Source organism: Haemaphysalis longicornis, unplaced genomic scaffold (genome assembly GCF_048455015.1).
Source record: "Haemaphysalis longicornis isolate Haplotype H1 unplaced genomic scaffold, Haemaphysalis longicornis Haplotype H1 scaffold_12, whole genome shotgun sequence".
NCBI lineage: Eukaryota > Metazoa > Arthropoda > Arachnida > Ixodida > Ixodidae > Haemaphysalis > Haemaphysalis longicornis.
This window is the reverse complement of record NW_027526225.1, coordinates 34,301,070-34,319,423: the sequence shown is the minus strand read 5'-3', so window position 1 is coordinate 34,319,423 and position 18,354 is coordinate 34,301,070. Positions and strand designations below refer to the sequence as shown.

The following is an 18,354-nucleotide window of genomic DNA, read 5'->3' as shown; positions in this document are numbered from 1 at the left end:
CTTAAAGGAGTACTGACACGAAATTTCAAAGCTGAGATCCGCTCTAGCAATGAAGTACAACGACAACACAAATAGGTGTCTGTGCATGGCACATACCCACGTGGGGGATTGGCCAGGAATCGGGCGTGAGAAGGGCTAATGCACCCACTTAAAGGAGTACTGACACGAAATTTCAAAGCTGAGATACGCTCTAGCAATCAAGTACAACGACAACACAAATAGGTGTCTGTGAATAAATGCATCTTTCTTTCTTTGTAGTTGTGTGTGTGTGTGTGTGATCTCTCTTTCGCGAACATTACCGAACCGCGCAAATTCAACTCCTGCATTCGCACTTTCCCATTCTTCCCCTCGGGTAAATGCGGGGAATTTTTTTGTCGAAGGGACGCCCTTAGTTTCCAAACTTGTCTTCCGACTGTAGTGCTGGAGGTCAACCACCTCACTCCTTACTTTCAATTTTTTTACAAGGCGGTTGTTTTCCTCCTTATGGTGGCGGTTTTTCTCTTTTACTGAAGCAAGGTCTCTTTTAAGAGTCACTATCTCGGTCTTGAATTCTTGGAACTTCTTGTTTATAAATTTCAGCGACCCTTTCAAATATTCATGTTCTTTCTCAATTATTTTTGTCAAGGCCTCTTTCAGCCTCTTCTCCTTGCCATTGAAGGCAGCTTCAAAATCGGCCAATGCTTTTGCACACTCTTTTATCGTGGAGGGTGTCTTACCAGTCATTTTACTAAAAAATTTACACTAACAATATAAAACAGAAACACACTCGCAGAAAAAACACCGGCGCCACTTGGAGCAGACCAGGAGCTAGAAAATTGTGGCTAAAAAATCAACATACCTGCGCAAAAGGCGAACAGTGGATGAGTCACTGCGCAACCATGCGGCTGTCTGGTCTGGTCCGAAGTGATGGTCCCCCCTGGTTTGTCCGTGGTTATATAGTTGCCACGCCGCCTGCCGTAATGTCGTGTTGCGAACAGAGCAGGGCAGGCGCTGCAGTGGCAAATTTGTCGTGGTAGTAGTTGCGCGTGTGAAGCGCTGTGGTATCAGGCAGGATAGCCACTTGATCCGGGCGTCCTCTTCGATGCTTTGATCGTGAAGATTCCGCCGGTGGAACTGCACAAAGAGCCACTGCGCAGCCGTGCGGCTGCCAGGTCTGCTCCGAAGTGATGAGATTTAATTGTAGCCTGTGTAATTTCCTGCCGTCATGTGAGAAGGTAACATTTCTACCAGAAAACAGAAACTGAATTAGCCGACACATCATATAGGCTTTTTAAAATAAAAACGGGAGACGCGTGTGAACCCAAATTGTTAAACGCGAAGAATTTTACTGTCAAATTGAAAGTTTCTCTCACCCATAGAGTTTCTTAGTAAGTATACTAGAGAGGAAACTGCACCTTGTAAGCCATGTCGTCGTGGGGGTTGATGGGAAGACCATCTTTTTGGCTTGGCCGTGGCATGACAAATGGATTCTTAAGCGTGTTTTGGAATTTGCTTTCTTCACTAGGCATTAACACGTTTACAAGCTACACAAAAGCCGAAATCCTCCTTGTTCTGTGGTAGCCGTGTTCGATGAAACAGCAGGCAGTGCATGATCGCACCTGACGTTGCTGATGCCGCAGTCGAAGGACACATGACTGAGCGGGTAATATGCCACCCCGAAATTTGTAGCTGATGAAAAGAAGAAACAAAACGTCCTTCGCCGAAGACAAGATACCACTACGGGGATACGCCAGATATAGGCGCTTATATGCGTTTTATCTTGTCAATGTGCAGGACTGTTTAATTCCACGTTTTCTTTTTCTTCTTAAACTAGTTGGCGGTCGGTGAACCGGTTCACCACGAAAGTACCGTTTTAATAGGCACGCTCAAAAATCTTTCCAAAGTCTTCAAGCAACTTTTTATTTGCAATAAAGGTAAAATAATAAAACCAGGGTCTCTAATGAGTTTCCCCCCAAATATTATACTTGTTCGTAACTAGAACCTTGGCCTGTGGAATAGCAGGCACAACCGTTCCGGCAAAATACGCTTTACTTCCTTTTATCTTAGTTTCAAAACAGCCTGTTTTATGTTCCACTTACATAACTGCGCACTATTCTTCGCTTTTTTGCGGCACTTTGTTTAAATGTGCGGTCACTAAAACTTTTCAATCCAAGCCAATGATGAAGTAAGGCGAGCGCGATGTATAATGGCAGCCCATGACGACACAGATGACCTTGATGTGAGCCCCATAGAGGCTAGCGCCAGATTCCTCTCTACTGTATATTGTAAGAAACTCTATGGCTCTCACCGCCTCACCAGTAATTTAATAGTCGTAGTACCACTGTCAAAGTGCGTGCTATTATTTATTAATAGGCGTATCCTGCTTCTGTTACAAGTTAACAACTATGTCAATTAAGTTATGCCCATTGCTACTGGCCTGTAAAAAACAGGATGCATCTGATAAGGCACAGCACCTCTTAAGGCAAAAAGACCGCAATACCAATGAATATGACAGAATGTCTTCCGAAGTGGAATGGTTGATAGCCTAAAATCGCAGTTTACCCAACTCTAGCCTTCGGAATAAGTTATGAAGTAATATCAGCAGGTCCGTCGTACGAAACACTTTCTTTAGGTAAGAATCCTGAACTTCACACCATACCCTTCCTAGTGCAGTCGTTTTAACAAATGTTCAAGCTGTTTATCGCATGGCAGCGTCCTATTCGACTGTTCAAAATAAGGCACTGACCGCAGACCCTTATACTGAGGCTACCTCGACAGTCGGGTTGCGTTTCTCTCAAATGCACTTGCAACCATCTACCCTATACAGAAGGCAATGATTTGTAGCCGTAAATGGCTCCCGTCTTAAGGATAGAAGTATTGTTTTCCTTTTCTCTAACTTTTCTCCACCTCTTAGTATCATCAAGAGCGCTTCTCCCCCTCTTGGTATCATTTCAGCGCTTCGTGTGTCCCCTTGCTATCGTCCTTTGTCTCGTCGTTGGCGCTGCGGCTCAACCTGCATCACCAACTCGCCCAAGTTTTCACGTCGAGTTAAAAGTACTTTTTGGAAGGGGCAGAGCTACACCCGTAGGAGCCATCCCGTCCTTTTAATAATATAATGAGGACGCTTCATATAACCTACGTTTCATTAGCAACATTGCCCTTCGACCAATGCGTCAGTCTATCGGCAGGTAGAACATGCTTACAATTTCCTAGTTCGTTCCCAGAGCGTTTCTCAGAGAAATCAATTATCATCATCATCAGTCTGGTTGTCCGCAATGCGGGCCGAAGGCCTCTCCAAAAGATCTCCAGCCACGTCTATCGAGTACTAGCTGCATCCACCCTTTTCGCAAAATTTGCGTAGTTCATTCCTGCATCGAGGTATTGGCCGTCTCCTATTTTGTTTAGGGTATATGGGCCGCCACTCCATTAAACGGCGGGTCCACCTTCCGAACCTCATAAGCGTGACGGAACCCGCCCATGCTCATTTTCTTCGCCTAATGTTTGCTTAATTGTTTCTCTTCAGGTAAACTACAAAGTGATAACGCCAGAGTAGAAAACTTCCCTTGTGCTGAAACGCTTCGAAAACTGCACAAAAGGCTGTTGCTTGCGCAGTGTCAAGAAATAAACTAATTTATCACGGTGCTTCTCCTTCTTGCTGTCGAGCTGTGGAACACGGAATATGGAGCACTGGTAAGTACTGGGTGTCTACCGGCCTGTAAGCAATGCCTGTGCATAGGATTAAGTGGGTGAATCGCGGCAATTAGCAAGAGAGAAAGATAGAGAGACAAAACTTTTATTGCCGCAAGGGCTAATTCTGGGGAGGGGTAATGACCAAGGGAGGAAGGTCCCCGGTGACTTTGGCAGCCCGGGCGACGATGGCATCTTGCACCGTCGAATCCGAGCGGCCCAACGCCCTCGACCAGTGCTCACCGTCTCGATATGGGGGGAATGGGTAGTGGCGGCATTGCCAGAGGAGGTGATCGATGGTTTGAACCACCCCACAAGCGGGGCAGTGGGGTGAAGTGTACAGACCGGGGTACAAGCGGTGCAGGCGGGACAGGCAAGGAAGCGCGTACGTTTGCACTAAGCGTCATAGGCGTTCTTCTGTGTGAGAGAGTGCCGGGTGTGCAGGGGGCAGTAGACGGCGGGAGAGGCGGTAATGAGACGTAATTTAATGAAAGGAAAGGAGCCGATCTAGAGCTGACAGGGCTCCATGGAAGCGTTCAAGGCTAGGACCCACTCGAAAGGTGAGCTCTCGAGCGGCTCTGTGTGCTGCCTCGTTCCGTCCCACGCCCTTGTGGGCTGGGGTCCATAACAGCTCGGTAGGGGAGTCAGGGAGATTTTGAAGAAGGATTTTGAGTGCCAGTGCAGAAATTCGGCCCTGAGCGAAATTTCGAACGGCCGTCTCCGAATCGGAGACCATGATCGCAGAGGAAGGCCGCAGTGTTAATGCAAGAGCAATAACCGCCTCTTCCGCAGTCGCGGGGGAAGAAGTGCGAAGGGTGAGGGTGATTAGAGGGGGATTGTTGGGAGCGTTGATGATTGCGACCGCGTAGGCGTCATGGTGGCTGTAGCTAGCCGCGTGAACATAAACAGTTGCCGGATGCACTGGGTATCGCTTCGTAAGGGCCCGCGCACGCTGCTCCCTGCGGGCTCAAGACACGCATTACCATCGGTGGCTCCATCGTCCTGCCTACCGTTCCCTACTAGACTATATCCGAGAGGCTAACCTAGTTTCCTGGATATAGATCAGAACCGCTTAGTGTCCACTACGCCTTGAGGCTAATAAATAAACGAACAAACAACAACTGCAACTTCATGCTCCAAATGAGGAAGTCACATTGGTGTCTACGTCAGGGATTAGGCGCGCATGCTCATTATTTGTGATTTCTCCACAGCAGGCTGCGCCAAGACGCTGAACTATATTCGCCGGCTATAGACGCGACACAGCTCGTGAGTTTGGTCGAAACCTCCATACCCCGTTGTATGTGCCGGGATCCGCGACCATCCCGTTGAGTGCGGAGATATCCACAAAACGTCTTGTTTTACGGTTGTGACGTGAAATTAAAAGACACAAAATGTCCGCAATTCGAGGAACAAACCGTAAAAAGAAACATAACGACAATTGCTACAGGCATTTGTCTTTCAAGGAGGGAGGAGGTATTCGCAACTTTTATCACAATGGTGCCGCCGCGCGGTGGCTGCCGTAACCAGTCGAAAGATTATACGCCCCTGCATCGGCTCCAAATGGTGCACCCAAACATCGGGGCCTCTGTCTAAGTGTTTACGAGGCTGAGTGTGGTTGAGTGTGGCCTCTAGCTGGCTGTTAACCGTGTCTTGTATGGTGAAAAAAGTGTTAAAACAGGAGAGAGGCACAGGAACACAAGAAGCACAAACGTTGTGCGTGCGGTCAGTCCGTGATAGTAAAAATGCTGCGTAGCGCAGAGCCGCGGCAAGGTAAATACCCGCCCGTTTCCGAATAATGTCCGCCTCATGAAGGAATGGTTTTTTATAAGGTTCGAATTGGGAAGCCTATCACGCAAAGATAAAAAGGGCCACGCTACGTTGGCAGGCGTTGAGAAAGCTTGCCGTATTCGTCGCGCGCTGCATCGTATCGACCCCGGCACACAGGTAGGCGCTGTGAAAGTGCCGTATTTGTGTGATGAAAGTGTATCGTAATGTTATAATTATAATTGTCGTACCCAGAAAGCGAATCGCTAGTTGTCGTCTCGTCGCAAGCTGCGGTCGTCACGTCGATCCCACCCGAAGGTAGGCACTGTGAAATATTGCTGCGGTCACCGCGCACTGTCTTTGTCGCGTGGGACACGTCTCAAAGGCAGGCGTCATGAGACGGCACCGTAGTCCTCACGCATTCTAAGGACATCGCAAAGTTACCGTAGCAGTCGCAAGCTGCAGTCGACACGTTGAACCCTTCACGAAGGCTGGCGTCGTACTCGCGCAGTGACAGCTTAGTACAATATATTGTACCCTAATCGTCGCGAACTGCCGTAGTCGCGCCGATTTGTTACGAAGGCAAGCGCTGAGAAAAGCACCACATTTTGGCAACTCCTGTTTTCATGGCGGGGTCGACGCGAGGTAAAGACACGATGGGATGCGCAGTCAGCACGCGGGCAAGACAGGCAGTCTGGGTGGAACACTCCACTGAATTTCTTGGCGCCAAACAACTGCACCAAAAAATAGATAACACGTACCCTCAACTACAAAAGGTGGGCTTCAACATAATAAATAACAACCCAAAGAAGCAGCGACATTTTGGGGAGTGTGCCAAAAAATTTGCAGTGGCTTAGCTCGGCTGTGCCAGGGAATACGTAGCGTGAGCTAAGAATCGGCTGGTTATTCTTAGGTTTCCTGGTTGTCCAGGATTATCTCATTATGCTTACTGCTGCTAAAACGATTTCCAATCCAAGCCAATTCAATCCAATCCAGTGCAGTCCAATCCAATCCAATCCAGTCCAGTCCAGTCCAGTCCAGTCCAGTCACTGCTCCTCGCGCATGCACAGCACGGCTCTCCAGGAGCCACGCGAAACGGCTACCAAGCAGCTCCTGCGCAGCGTCAGACTTTGCTACTGCGCAACGGAGGCTCAAAGCTAGGCACGCACCGGCGCCAGTGCGTCTGCCACGGCACCCGCCGCCAGTACGTCTGCCGCGGCATCCGCCGCTGTAGCTCAGTGGGTAAGGCGTTGCGCTGCTGAGCACGAAGTCGCGGGATCGATTCCCGGCCACGGCGGCCGCTTTTCTGATGGAGGCGACAAGCAAAAACGTCTGTGTTTACGAGATTTCGCCGCACGTAAAGATCCCCAGGTTGTCAAAATTATTCCGGAGCACTCCACTACGGCGCGCCTCATCGTTTCAGTTGCGTCGGCACGTTCAACCCTACAATCAATCAATCAAGCGTCTGCCGCGGCTATGAAGTCACTCCTCTGGAATGCCCCGACCGGCGAACGTGCAGACCACATTCTCTGCACACCCGTACTCCAGTTGGATTGGATTTCAATCCAACACAATGCTGTTTATTCCAATCCAATCCAATCCATTCCAAGCCAAGGAAACCCAATCCAATCCAATCCGATCTGGTCCAAACTAATCCCAAGCTCCACGCGCTGGTGCAGAACAGCCCTTCACGGCCCACGCGAAACTGCTCAACCCCAGCCAATGTAGCTTACGCTACAAAAGAAGCAGCCCCCATTTGCGATAAAGGGGAAAAATCACAACGCAAGCCAGGCCCCTGCCGAATTTCAGTCGGCAGCATATGTAGCATCCCGCGTTAAAAACTTCGCCTTCCCCTTCTGAAGGGCAGCGTTTCCTTTAATCCGTCATATTGGCGTTAGTCGTGGCCGCTACAGTACACCGATGGCACACCACTCTGTGCCCACCTAGCATACAGCGCACACACTACGTTCAGCCTAATTACCTCTCGCACGGCCACATTGAATTTCTCGTGGCGCCACCTATAGCCGCTGAATGTGGCGAATTTAACACGCCGAAGGTACACCGGGGCTTTCAGGTGCGCCAGAGCAGAGGGCTCCGCCACAATTTTCATTACCCGAAGACCTCTAGCGTAAAAAAGAACCTCTATATATAGCGGTTTTGTTTGTAGCCTCCATCGTGAAAAAAACAGCCGCTGCCGCAGTGATTGGATCGACGCCCTTGCGGTCAGCAGCGCACCCTAACCAATGAGTTGCCACGGCTTGTTGCATTGCCCTGGCCTAAAGTGGCTGCTAACGTGGCCCCGTGTTCCTTATGGAGAACGGTGTGATTTTGGTCAGGCATTGAGCAACGCTATCGACGTGATAATGAAAGAGCAGTCTGCAACCCTGCTATTGACAGCCGGTCGGGCAACCAACAAGCAAAAACGGAACTTTTTCAGCGGAATAGTTCGTGACACCCACAGGCGCCGCAAAAGGCCGCAGATAAAGAGCGACGCCACTCAGGAAGCTCCGCAGTGTGTCTTTTCACCTCCGGCAACGCAGGACACGAGGGCAACAAGTGCCGCTGGCGGATGAGGTATTTTCCGTTCCGAGCCCCTGCATCGCGTTCAAGCTATCTGTCTGCACCGGGATTTCCACAGGCCGCCGGCTCCGTCCTCTCACCTCGTAGCAGTTTCTCCGCAATGTGCGGCTTCGCCTGATGCCACTGACGCCCAAGCTAGACTCCGCGGTCCCAACCGCTCTCTCTCTCTCCTGAGTTTACCACGTCGAGTCTACGCTTCATCGGGAAAGGAACCTGCGGTGATGGAGAGCTCGTGAACCATGTCTTCGCCTGAATATATATCTCTCTGCCCCCTGAAGTAGTTAGGACAATTACGGGTCATCACCCATATTGCCTGCCTCCCCCAGATCCAACAACGTTCAAGAGAAAGAGACTGTCTGTCTGTCTGTGTGCTGCGGCGGCGCATACCGAAGTTGCAAAGGGGGATCCACGAAACCCGGAGTGCCGTCAGGGAGGCCAGGTGGGCCATCGTTTCATCATATCGGTCGCCTTGTAGCGGGAACGGCCAAATAAGGTTCACTTCTTGAAGACACGCACTTCCCTTGCAAGAACAGCTGCTTTCTTCGAAGTGAATTTTCGGCCGGTGCGTCTTCATCCGGCCACGTCTTTGGTTCGCCTTGATGTATTCCCCGAGGCCATGCACAGGACGCAACCAGGACGTGTCCCACAGATCAAGCATGATGGTCTTCCTTGGAGTGGTCGCCGCATTTCTCTTCGCCTGCATTGCAGGTGAGTTTTTGTGAAATTGCGGAAGCGCAACACTCTTCGCCATACTGCCGAAGCGGTCACTGAAGAAGCCTACCAGTTAACACAGATACCTGAAGAATTAGTTTACTAGCTCCATAGCAGCAAGCCGCTGAGTCCATGGGCGCACGCGATCCTCTTTTAGGCCTCAATATGTGCCATCAGACAGATTTTCAGTGTGGTTCACTTTGATAAGAGTCACCGTGTTCATTTGTTAGATGTCCTTTTTAGCCGTAGTAATTCTGCCAATATACAGGGTGCGCCAGTGGCCCATCCATTCATGGTCGAATCTGAAAGAAAAATGGATAACAATTAAAGCAACAAAAACGTCTGCATGCCACTTTTTAATGCCTTCGATGGCAGTTCATATTAATGTAGTGTGACACTGCAGACTAAGGGAGGTATTTGAATATAAAATGAGGCTGTTTTTTCACAATGAATGTAAAGTCATCTTCCTTTTTCTGTCTCTCTCTCGGTCTCTCTTTCTGTGAGGAACTTCGTATAATTGCTTCCTCGGATGCTGCATAACGCCGTATCGTATCTTTACGTTATACTGCATACCATTCAAGCACCTGAGTCAATCTAGAAGCATGAATGATGTCCAGTGTTTTTTTTTTCTCCTACACGTACTTAGCTTATTACTGTATTGTGAACGCCGCACTACTGTATCAACACAGATGCAATAATTTACGGCTTTCAAACAAAGACACAGTTTCTAACGCAACACGTGACGGTTAAAACGACGCAATTACCCAGAAATAACCCATCATTCAATGGCATGCCTAACAGGGTCATTTACCTAGTATCTGCGCCCCACCTGGTCTCTCTTGTTTGTCCATTGTAATTATTCTTATCGCTACACTACGCTAAATGGCAACACTAAACGCCTATTTATGCCAAAATACGGCCTACACTATACCGCTACCTATATTTAAAACCATTCTAACTCAAATGTAGACTGACCTGACGTCAAGCTTACTACTTCTTCTGGTTGTCTGTTTGATGTGCGGCTATCCGGCGCAACTTTCTTCACGGAAGACTAATTATAATCTAATTCTCCTTTGTAACATAAAGTATGTTGGAAGGCGTAAGTGAAGCCGTAAGCTTTCTTTGGACGCGAGTCCAAGTTGGGCATTCAGAGGGCGAATCTCAATGGGCAGGAACGTTTGACAAGCTATCCGCAATGCCTGATGTTCTGCAAGGCATTCAATTATGTTGGATGTGAAGGCGAAAAGTTGTCGAATGAGAAACATTTCGTGGGGACCGAACGGTTTACATTGCGAATGAAAGTGCTTGGGATCTGTAGCAGAAGCTCGACAAAAGCCAGTTCAAGCAATTATTTTTCCGGTGGCATAACAAAAGCAGAAAAAGGTCTACCATTTCGATGAACACGGGAAACATACTAAACACGTTTAGTCGATTGTTTACATCAGATCTGATGGGCGTACAGCAATGCCACTCAGCTCAACTATTTCGTCTCTAATAATCAGTACTAACCATATTCCATTAAGGGTAACATTATTTATTTATTTCAGTTTACAGACTCTCATGCTTTCGTTCCCCCATATGGCGTAGCATGCTAAGCAATATGGCTCGGCTAACCTCGCTTTTACCATTAAATGCATTCTCTCTCTCTCTCTCTCTCATTTCGAAAAAGTAAACAAACGTTATCTGAAAACATCCTTTAGGTGTATCTACTTGTCACATTTCTAAAACTGGAACTTCTCCGTGATCTCTGTGACTTATTTTCCTAGGCGAAGTTATGCCACCGAACCAAATCAATTTTGGATTAATATGTATCTTAACACATATATTTGTCCGTGTTTCACGATTTTTATTCGTAAATTTTTAAGTTACAGTGAAAACGAATTGGGTGTGTTTTATTTTTAATTATTGCGGATTCGTTACCCCTACGCCTTCTTCCAAAACACTGGTTCCTTTACTTCTAAGCCGCACCCAGAGACAAGCGGAAAAAAAGCGCGCCGCTTGCACTACTGGTTCAAGGCTGTAGAAGTACCAAAGGTGGAGGCCCCTCTCCCATTCGTCGGGGACCCGGCTGTTGCACCTCCCATGGATTTTTGAACTTGCCGCTGAAATTTCTCAATGACTGGCAGGTCTGGATCATTTTGTCCGCAAGCTTTCACGCCTCTCCCAAAGTGGACCGCGTTAGCACTCGCTGAAACTTGCGGCAACCGGCTTCGCGAACTCGGCGTTAGTGCTCCCCACTTCAGGCACGAACGCACGTGAACTGGGGAGGAGAACAGCACACGAGAGCTCAGGCCACGAAATTGTGGCACAGTTTCCTGAAGATTTAGCTGGCCGAGGCCGGGAGCTCCTCACGAGGTGCAAGCTCACGTACGCTCAATATGTTATCTTGGAATTTTTTTTCTGGAAACGCTCTATGCCGTAGCTAAATACTTTAACAGTTCTGTGGTTAAACCCCAGAGCAGCTCAACCCTGACGAAGATTACCATATGTATATTCTTCGAACGTTTTCTAGAAAGCTGTTTTTTGGACACCGATCCCTATTACTACTTAGAATCCGTCAATTCGAACGCGTCATCACAATATTTCAAAAAATTATTCCGAAAACATGCACGGGAAAGGATACCGGAACCTCTTTTAATTATCAAATGCGAATGTGTTAGCCTTGCCGACCAGATGGTCTTAGAGACAGACGTTACTACAGTCTCTCTCAGCGCATCTCCAATAATCCCACTACCGCTTTTAGGGCAAGAGCCAGACTCAGTTTTCTGGGGGCGCCACAAACGACGTTAAAACAGGGATTCAGCATCGTCCACACGAGTTGACAGAAGAGTTTTAAGAAGCGAAACCCGCTGAGAATTGCTCGGAAACAGGAAGTGCATGCCTTCCACTAATCGTTGCAACAGTGTAAATGTACACCACTGGCGAAAATGAAGGAAAATCATACATCAGTATATAAATTAACGTATCTGGCCACTCAGAAAAATCAGGTATGAAAAATAAGGAGTGGCTTATCTCAGCTATGCTACGCTATACATAGCGAGAGCGAAGGCTCAGCTGGTTATTCCTAGCGTTCCTGGTTGTCTAGGATTAGCCTGATTATCATGCCTACTGCTGCTTCAATGACACGCACACGGTATACGCATTATGTGACACATGTATATTTAGCAAGCGGCTCAGGCGCAGCGTCACCAATCGCCCCAGAGCTAAGCTGGTTCCACAGGCGCACGCCGGTGTTTCTGCGACGCACGAGCCATTGGTTCCACACCCGGCCACCCCTCGATGATCATCAAGTGGACTTGGCTGCCACGTGCGGAACGGAGGTCGGCGAAGACGCTGGGCGCATGGGGTGTGTGATAGACGCCAGGCAGCGAGCAATGTTCTGTGCGCCGTGTGACGTAACTGTTCCTAGCGCATGCGCAGCACGGCTCTCCAGGGCCACGCGAAACTGTTCAACCTCGCCCAGTGTAGCTCATGCTACAAAATGTCTTGGGGCATTCACGTTTGGTTACGTTTGCTGAGTCACTTCGGGTCTTCGGCTGCGTATGATCTCCTTTAAAGGCACTTTAGAAAATTGTAGGCTCCTAAGGCTTAGCCAGGACGCACGTGCGGCCGAAGATTACACAGACTGGTCTTTTTGGGCAGTGCTTCACCATGTGACGGGATGCTATGGCACCTGGAGCACACTGTTCATTTAGAAGCATATGGAGTTGCACGGACAATTTACATGCAATATTTGAACATGCAAGAGAAGGTGTTTGGGTGTTCGAGAAACCCAAAATATTCCGAAGACGCGCTTTGGAGGTTTAAAGACAAAACATTGTGTATTCCACGCACGTGTAGAAACAGACGAAAGTTCAATGATACTTACACCGTAGAAAACCCTCGTTGGTACGTTTTAGGGTTCGTTTTCGGGGGGAACTTCGCTCTTCGAACTCGGCGGTGTTGACGTTGAAAGAGAGAGAAGAGATTACGACGACAGCAGGATACGATGACAACAAAAAAACTGTATTTACAATTATTTACAAAACGGTATTTAGAAAAGGGTCTGACCGAGCAGTACTATCTTAAAGTTACCCATACGTTCGTTACACATTAGAACTTCTGTCTTGGTGATCTACTATTCCTCTCGGACGATCAAGACCACAGAACGTTTTACGAGGAATAATCTCGGGGGCTCGCTTGATTACATGAGGCTCAAAAGCTAGAGCCAAGTCTGCTGCTGGCCATCGCCGCGGAAATTTAATATTTTGCGGTTCCCGTGTGCATTGCAGCAGATCCGATTGGTCAGCTCACCTTTCAAAAAAACCAATAGCAGCAAAACACTGTCCCTCCTATTTCCACAAGTTCCTCTCCCTCCCAGACACAGCGTTTGAAAGAGAGAAGAAACACGCTTCCGACGCATACTTTTCAAGACCAGAGAAGGGCTCAAGCAACTTTAGGCCACGGGCGTCGTTGCCCTTTTTCCCACTGCAAATGGAACTCTGCCAACACTATGGCGTCGCAAGTCTACGCTAGGGGAAGTCACCCCAAACATCATAAACGGGATCCGCGCGGGAGCCTTCTAATTCACCTTTGTCCTCTGCCGGTATCACAAAAGTCGACAGAAGCACTACAGTCGCCAATTTGTAAGCGTTCAGGAAAGAACAATGAACTTCACCATTTGAAATGATTGCACGGCGTCGTGGCAAAACTGGGTTGAGGCGACAGCGCATGCCGCATTTTTGCTCAGTTTGTCGAAGCAGGGCGTACTGCTCACAACGTCCGTCTTTCATTGCCGCGAAATGTCGATACCTTGACTAACGTCTCTGATCCAGCATACCGAGCATATATTTGAAGTCTGCACCACGTTTCGCTGCGATACGGAGATTTTCTTGTTCTACGTGGTGCTTCTTTCAGGCCTGGATATTCTGTGCACTGGATGAGCTCCTCGGAGACGATTTGCTTGAGCATATTTACGTGCTCATTTCTATCCGTGGCGAGCACGCTCTTCGTACGCCCCCTCCAAGTACAGGGCAATGTTTAAACTGAAAAGCCACCGCGCCGGCGCTGGCGTCCGAAATTCGCCTAGACTTGCGCTGAATAGTGTTTTCGTAATAAACGCAGCGTTAGGGTGCCCGGAGGCTTCTCCCCGCCCCCGAAGCAGGAACCACTGGGCACGCAGCTGCGAATTCGTAAGCATAACAACATAATCAGCAGAAGGGCCCAAAAAGCAGAGATGAGAAACAAATAAAGCTTCGCTTTAAATGTCAAAGCCCAAAATTTTCTCCTGGAAATCGCACGTCACAACGGTCTCAAGAGCACACAAGCGAAAGCAACTTTATCTCTTCGCAACACGCATACGGATGTAGCCAACAGAAAAGTTTGAAACTGCCTGCGTATATTTTTTATTACCAAAATTTCACTTCAAAACCATAAACAACTCGATCTCTTAAGTAATTAATCAACTAGGCCGTGTCCAATTCGTAAAAACGCTATCGTAAACGCGACTATCGTTTCGTAACCACTGCTACATAAGTAACGTATACCCATTATTGTGATCTGTAGCCATGTACATATTATGGTAAAAGCTTCAGTTTTGTTTTAATAAATGGTTTAACTAGATAGAAAACGTAAAACCAAAAACACTTACTTGACGCAACGAGCATTTGGCGTGTCAAGTCGGTGTTCTTAACCGCTCAGTAGGTGCACCCCACCTAATCGCATTTCCCGCCGTACAGCGGGAAATGTGATTGCTGGCTAAGCGGTTCAAGTGGGGATGGCGACGACTGTTACTCACAAAAATACTCTTAAAAGTCGCGTGCACAATGGCGCACGCCGTGTCGCAAAGGGTTGTAAAAGTCACACAACTCAGCTCCCATGGACTGGGATCATAGAAGGCCTAAGCTTCACTCACCTCTCTCTGTGCCGTGCCAATACGCACTGCAGCAAAGCCAACCCTACGCATTGGGTTCCCACGACGGCCCATGTGATGATGATAAGCGAAAGACGATTAAGCGCCTCAAGAATGCAACGCTTCCTGTAGTCGGAATCAAACCCGGGTCTCCCGCCTTGTGAAGCTGACGTCTATCGAATTGCGCACTTCCGACGTAGACGAATGAGTTCGTAAATTTGACTTTGACTCAGGTTGCAAGGGTCAGTTGCAATGCAAAGCCACATAGAGCTTTGCGTTGTAACTGTTTTTCTCTTGAGAAAAGGCATAACATTTTTTAAACCCGCGTGTCCTGTACATTGTACAAACGCACAGAGGTGCCTCCCAAGGACATGTACACGCACACGCAAAAACACTTGCACAAGCACGTTCACGGAAATACGCACACGCACATCCGCGCCTTTGTGGCTGATCCTCAACCCCCCTCCCCCCTTCGCCTCCCCCACAAAAAAAAATCCGCCCGCATCTTCCCGCACCGCTGCACCTGTTGTTGAGAGAGAGGAGGGTACGGGGGAGAGACGCGCACCTGCGCCTCGACGCGACGCGCATGCGCAGTGAGCGTGTGGACGGCGCCGACAACATCAACGACTGACATCGCGAGCCTAAGAAATGCTCCGCATTTAAAAGCAAGGCGCCTATTTTGTTCGTTGAACTTCAATAAACCAACAAACTGGTGGCTTTCGCGCGCGTCTTTAGAGCAAAACAAGTTGGTTCCCCAAACTTACTGTCGGATAAAATGAGCTGCACCCACTGCCATGCGCAGTCGTTTAGACAGCGCATGAAGACAACATGCAACTTTGTTATGTTCGATACCTTTCATATGTTAGCCTCATTGCATGCGTGGCGCAGACGGTGCTTTGTACACTGTGAAAGTTAATAAAAAAGCCAACATTTTACTTTTTTGACGGCACCGCAGGTTTAGTGATGTGAGAAATGCTGTAATAAAGCCATGGGCCCTATTCTCGACTGCACAAATTCCCAGGCAATTGGTGAATTCGCCGGAAGTCTTTTCTGAGTGGCTTTCAGATTTGGTCACGTGGTTCCTGTTGACAAAGCGCTTGTGTGTGATTTCGTCATGTTGACGTTTCATGACTTTTACTGACACGAGTTCTGATGTTTGACTTATTGGTCTTTAATGAAAGAGCTTAATTCTTGGCCGGCAATGAAAAACAGTTTAAGTGCACCGGACATGACAACGTAAGAATGTCTTTGCTATTCAACAACAATACTGCTTGTAATACACGCCCTCTCTGTGATTGGGTGAGAAGGCGTAACGTAATTTAAACAGTTGGCGGTAACGAACACGTACGTCACACATCGGCAACTTGAGTGTTTGTAAAAGTGACGTAATGTTACGTAACAGCTTAAAAATGGAGGCTGCTTTTGCAGCGAAATAGAACAAAACATTTCGCCGACCTTCAGCGCCGCGAAATGTCTGTGAATTTGCAGCAGACGCAGTTTCGCATGACGCGCCGTTTAATATATGTTTTCTACCAAAACAAATAATAGTTTCGGCTGTTTTTAAGTCAGCGATCACAGAGCATACAAAAAACGTGCACTATTTTGCTTTTATTTTAGAAAAGAAAATAAAAAAAGTTTTGTTTGGCGTAATTGCAACATCAGAGGGCACAACAAGCATCTCCGTGGCAAAGAAAACCCAATGCATGGCATTTTCTCACATTTTTTCTAGTAAGCTGCTGGGTCACAAGATCGAACTCAAGAGAAAAATAACAAAGAAAAGTGACTCTTGCTCATTACAGCGCTGATTGAAGTTGAGCTTGACGAATGAGTGAATCAGCGCATTCGGTACGCTCCGCGGTTATCAGGCGTAGCGCTTCGCTGACCTTATGTGTCATACAAGCACTTGTCGCGGCCGTCCTTTCATGTGATCACGCCATAAAAATGTAACATAGCAGCTGACGATAGCGTGGTGGCTATGGCGGCGGGGAGGTGATAACCCATGGTGATAACGCAACAAAGATTGCATTCAAGCAGAGAGCCCGACTATGTTATTAAAGCGAAGTAAAGAAATAAATCGATACGATAAAAAAATGTGTAATGTTCCTAGCTCAACATGCGCCTTTCGCTCGCCTTTGGATCAACATTACTCGATCGCCTTGTGGTATTGACGCCTATTTTGACCTACAGAAACGTGTTTCTCTTCACAGCCTCACTACCGTCCTAATTGTTATAGTACATGCCGAGAGTTTTATATCTTTTAGGCGCAGAATTTGATGCCTTGGTTGTGATCTTTATAAGTGAGGCATCAAATTACACTGCATGTCGTCCTATAGGTCCATCACGTCACTGATTGCTTACGTCGTGCTTACGTAAAAGACATGGCGACTTTCACGGGAATTTGTGCAGTCGAAAATAGACCTTATGCAACAACTGGCGCCCTCTTGCGGTAACTGCGTGCGCTTCCGCCATGTTAAGGGATTCCCGGTTCTCCGGATAGCGCTGTGTACATGATAGCTCGGGGTTAGCGACGGCCACGTCGACATTTATCGTTGCTAAGATGCCCAAATATTGCCGTGTAATTTGCCGCGCACAAAGATGACACCGGGACGACCACGCAAATAGCGTACACATATTTCTTTTATTTCTCAACGGAAGCATGAATAAAGCCCTGCGTGAAGTCGCTTGCGCGTGTTGAATTCCATTCGCGCAGTAATATTATAGGTAGATCGCATGCATAGTCACGAAACGAATAATATGTGCAGGACTAAAAAGGTCTCAAAGTGAGCTATTTTCTAGCCCTGTATTTGCCGAGGACCACTCCTCTCTGCCGGTAGTTAAGGCGCACTGCATCGGTCAGCTCGTACTTTATAGTGCGGGTAGAGTTTTGAGTCTGCTGTTTGTGCTTTGTGCACCCGCGTTTTCTGTTTATTCTGGACGTTCGGTAGGCTGTTATGCAAGTACTACGAATTCTTTCGTTTGCCAAACGTTAGAGGAAATAAGGGATCCGCGAGAGTTGCAACCTTCACGTAGCGCCATGAGTAGCGCAAGTAACGACGTAGTAATTCCGTGGATCCGTCATTTACCGCTCTTCGCCTGCTGTTCGACCGTAGCCTACATTCCCAAGATCAAAATTTTCGAGCGGAATTTTCTAAGCGGTAGTGTGCACCCTGTTTTTTTGCCCACGGCGCGAGCAAAGGACGCTCAGAGGTCGCCGCGAGGCACGCACTCACGAGCGCTCGGCATTTTCTAGCTCTTTGGGGTTTTCGCAGTTTTCTTTTTTATTGATAAAGCCTTTTCATGTGCTGGGGACGCTCGGCGGTCACCGCGAGGCACGCACTCACTCACCAGCACTGGGAAACGTATTGGTAATTTATTTATTCATTGGCAATTTATTGGTAATTTATTGGCAATGTTTAACGCGTTACACGCCACACTTGTTACCCGCTACACATTACGGCCAGCTACAACAGCTCCGCTGTTAAAAAATGCGAGGTTTGCAGTTTATTTTGCTAAGTGTTTTTTTTTCTTTTGCAGGTTTCCCCTGCGTCCCAGAGGATATTTAGCGTATAGCTATAGTGCGAAAGCCTCCCCTCACACATTTCAACCTCAGGACAGCCCGCAAGTTTCGTAGCGTTTCAAGAATGACCTCCTGTGAAACCCACAGGATGCGAACTGACACAGACGTAATTTAAAAGCCAAAAAAAGAGAAGAAATGCGACAGCCTCCAACCGCTTCCCTGCCGG

At 47.9% G+C, this 18,354-nt stretch overlaps 1 protein-coding gene across 2 annotated transcripts in view; it reads left to right on the top strand.

The window, feature by feature from the left end:
* The window catches only part of LOC144162556 (uncharacterized), a 419,428-nt gene that overhangs the window by 241,679 nt on the left and 159,395 nt on the right, over positions 1–18,354 (top strand). Inside the window, exon 1 of one of the 2 annotated variants that reach the window (XM_077693146.1) lies at positions 7,955–8,718. The exons of the other annotated variant lie outside the window; for it this stretch is intronic. Coding sequence (XP_077549272.1) covers positions 8,610–8,718 — 109 coding nt within the window. The 5' untranslated portion in view covers positions 7,955–8,609. Of the gene's footprint in view, positions 1–7,954; positions 8,719–18,354 lie in introns of those variants that run through there. 2 annotated transcript variants of the gene reach the window in all.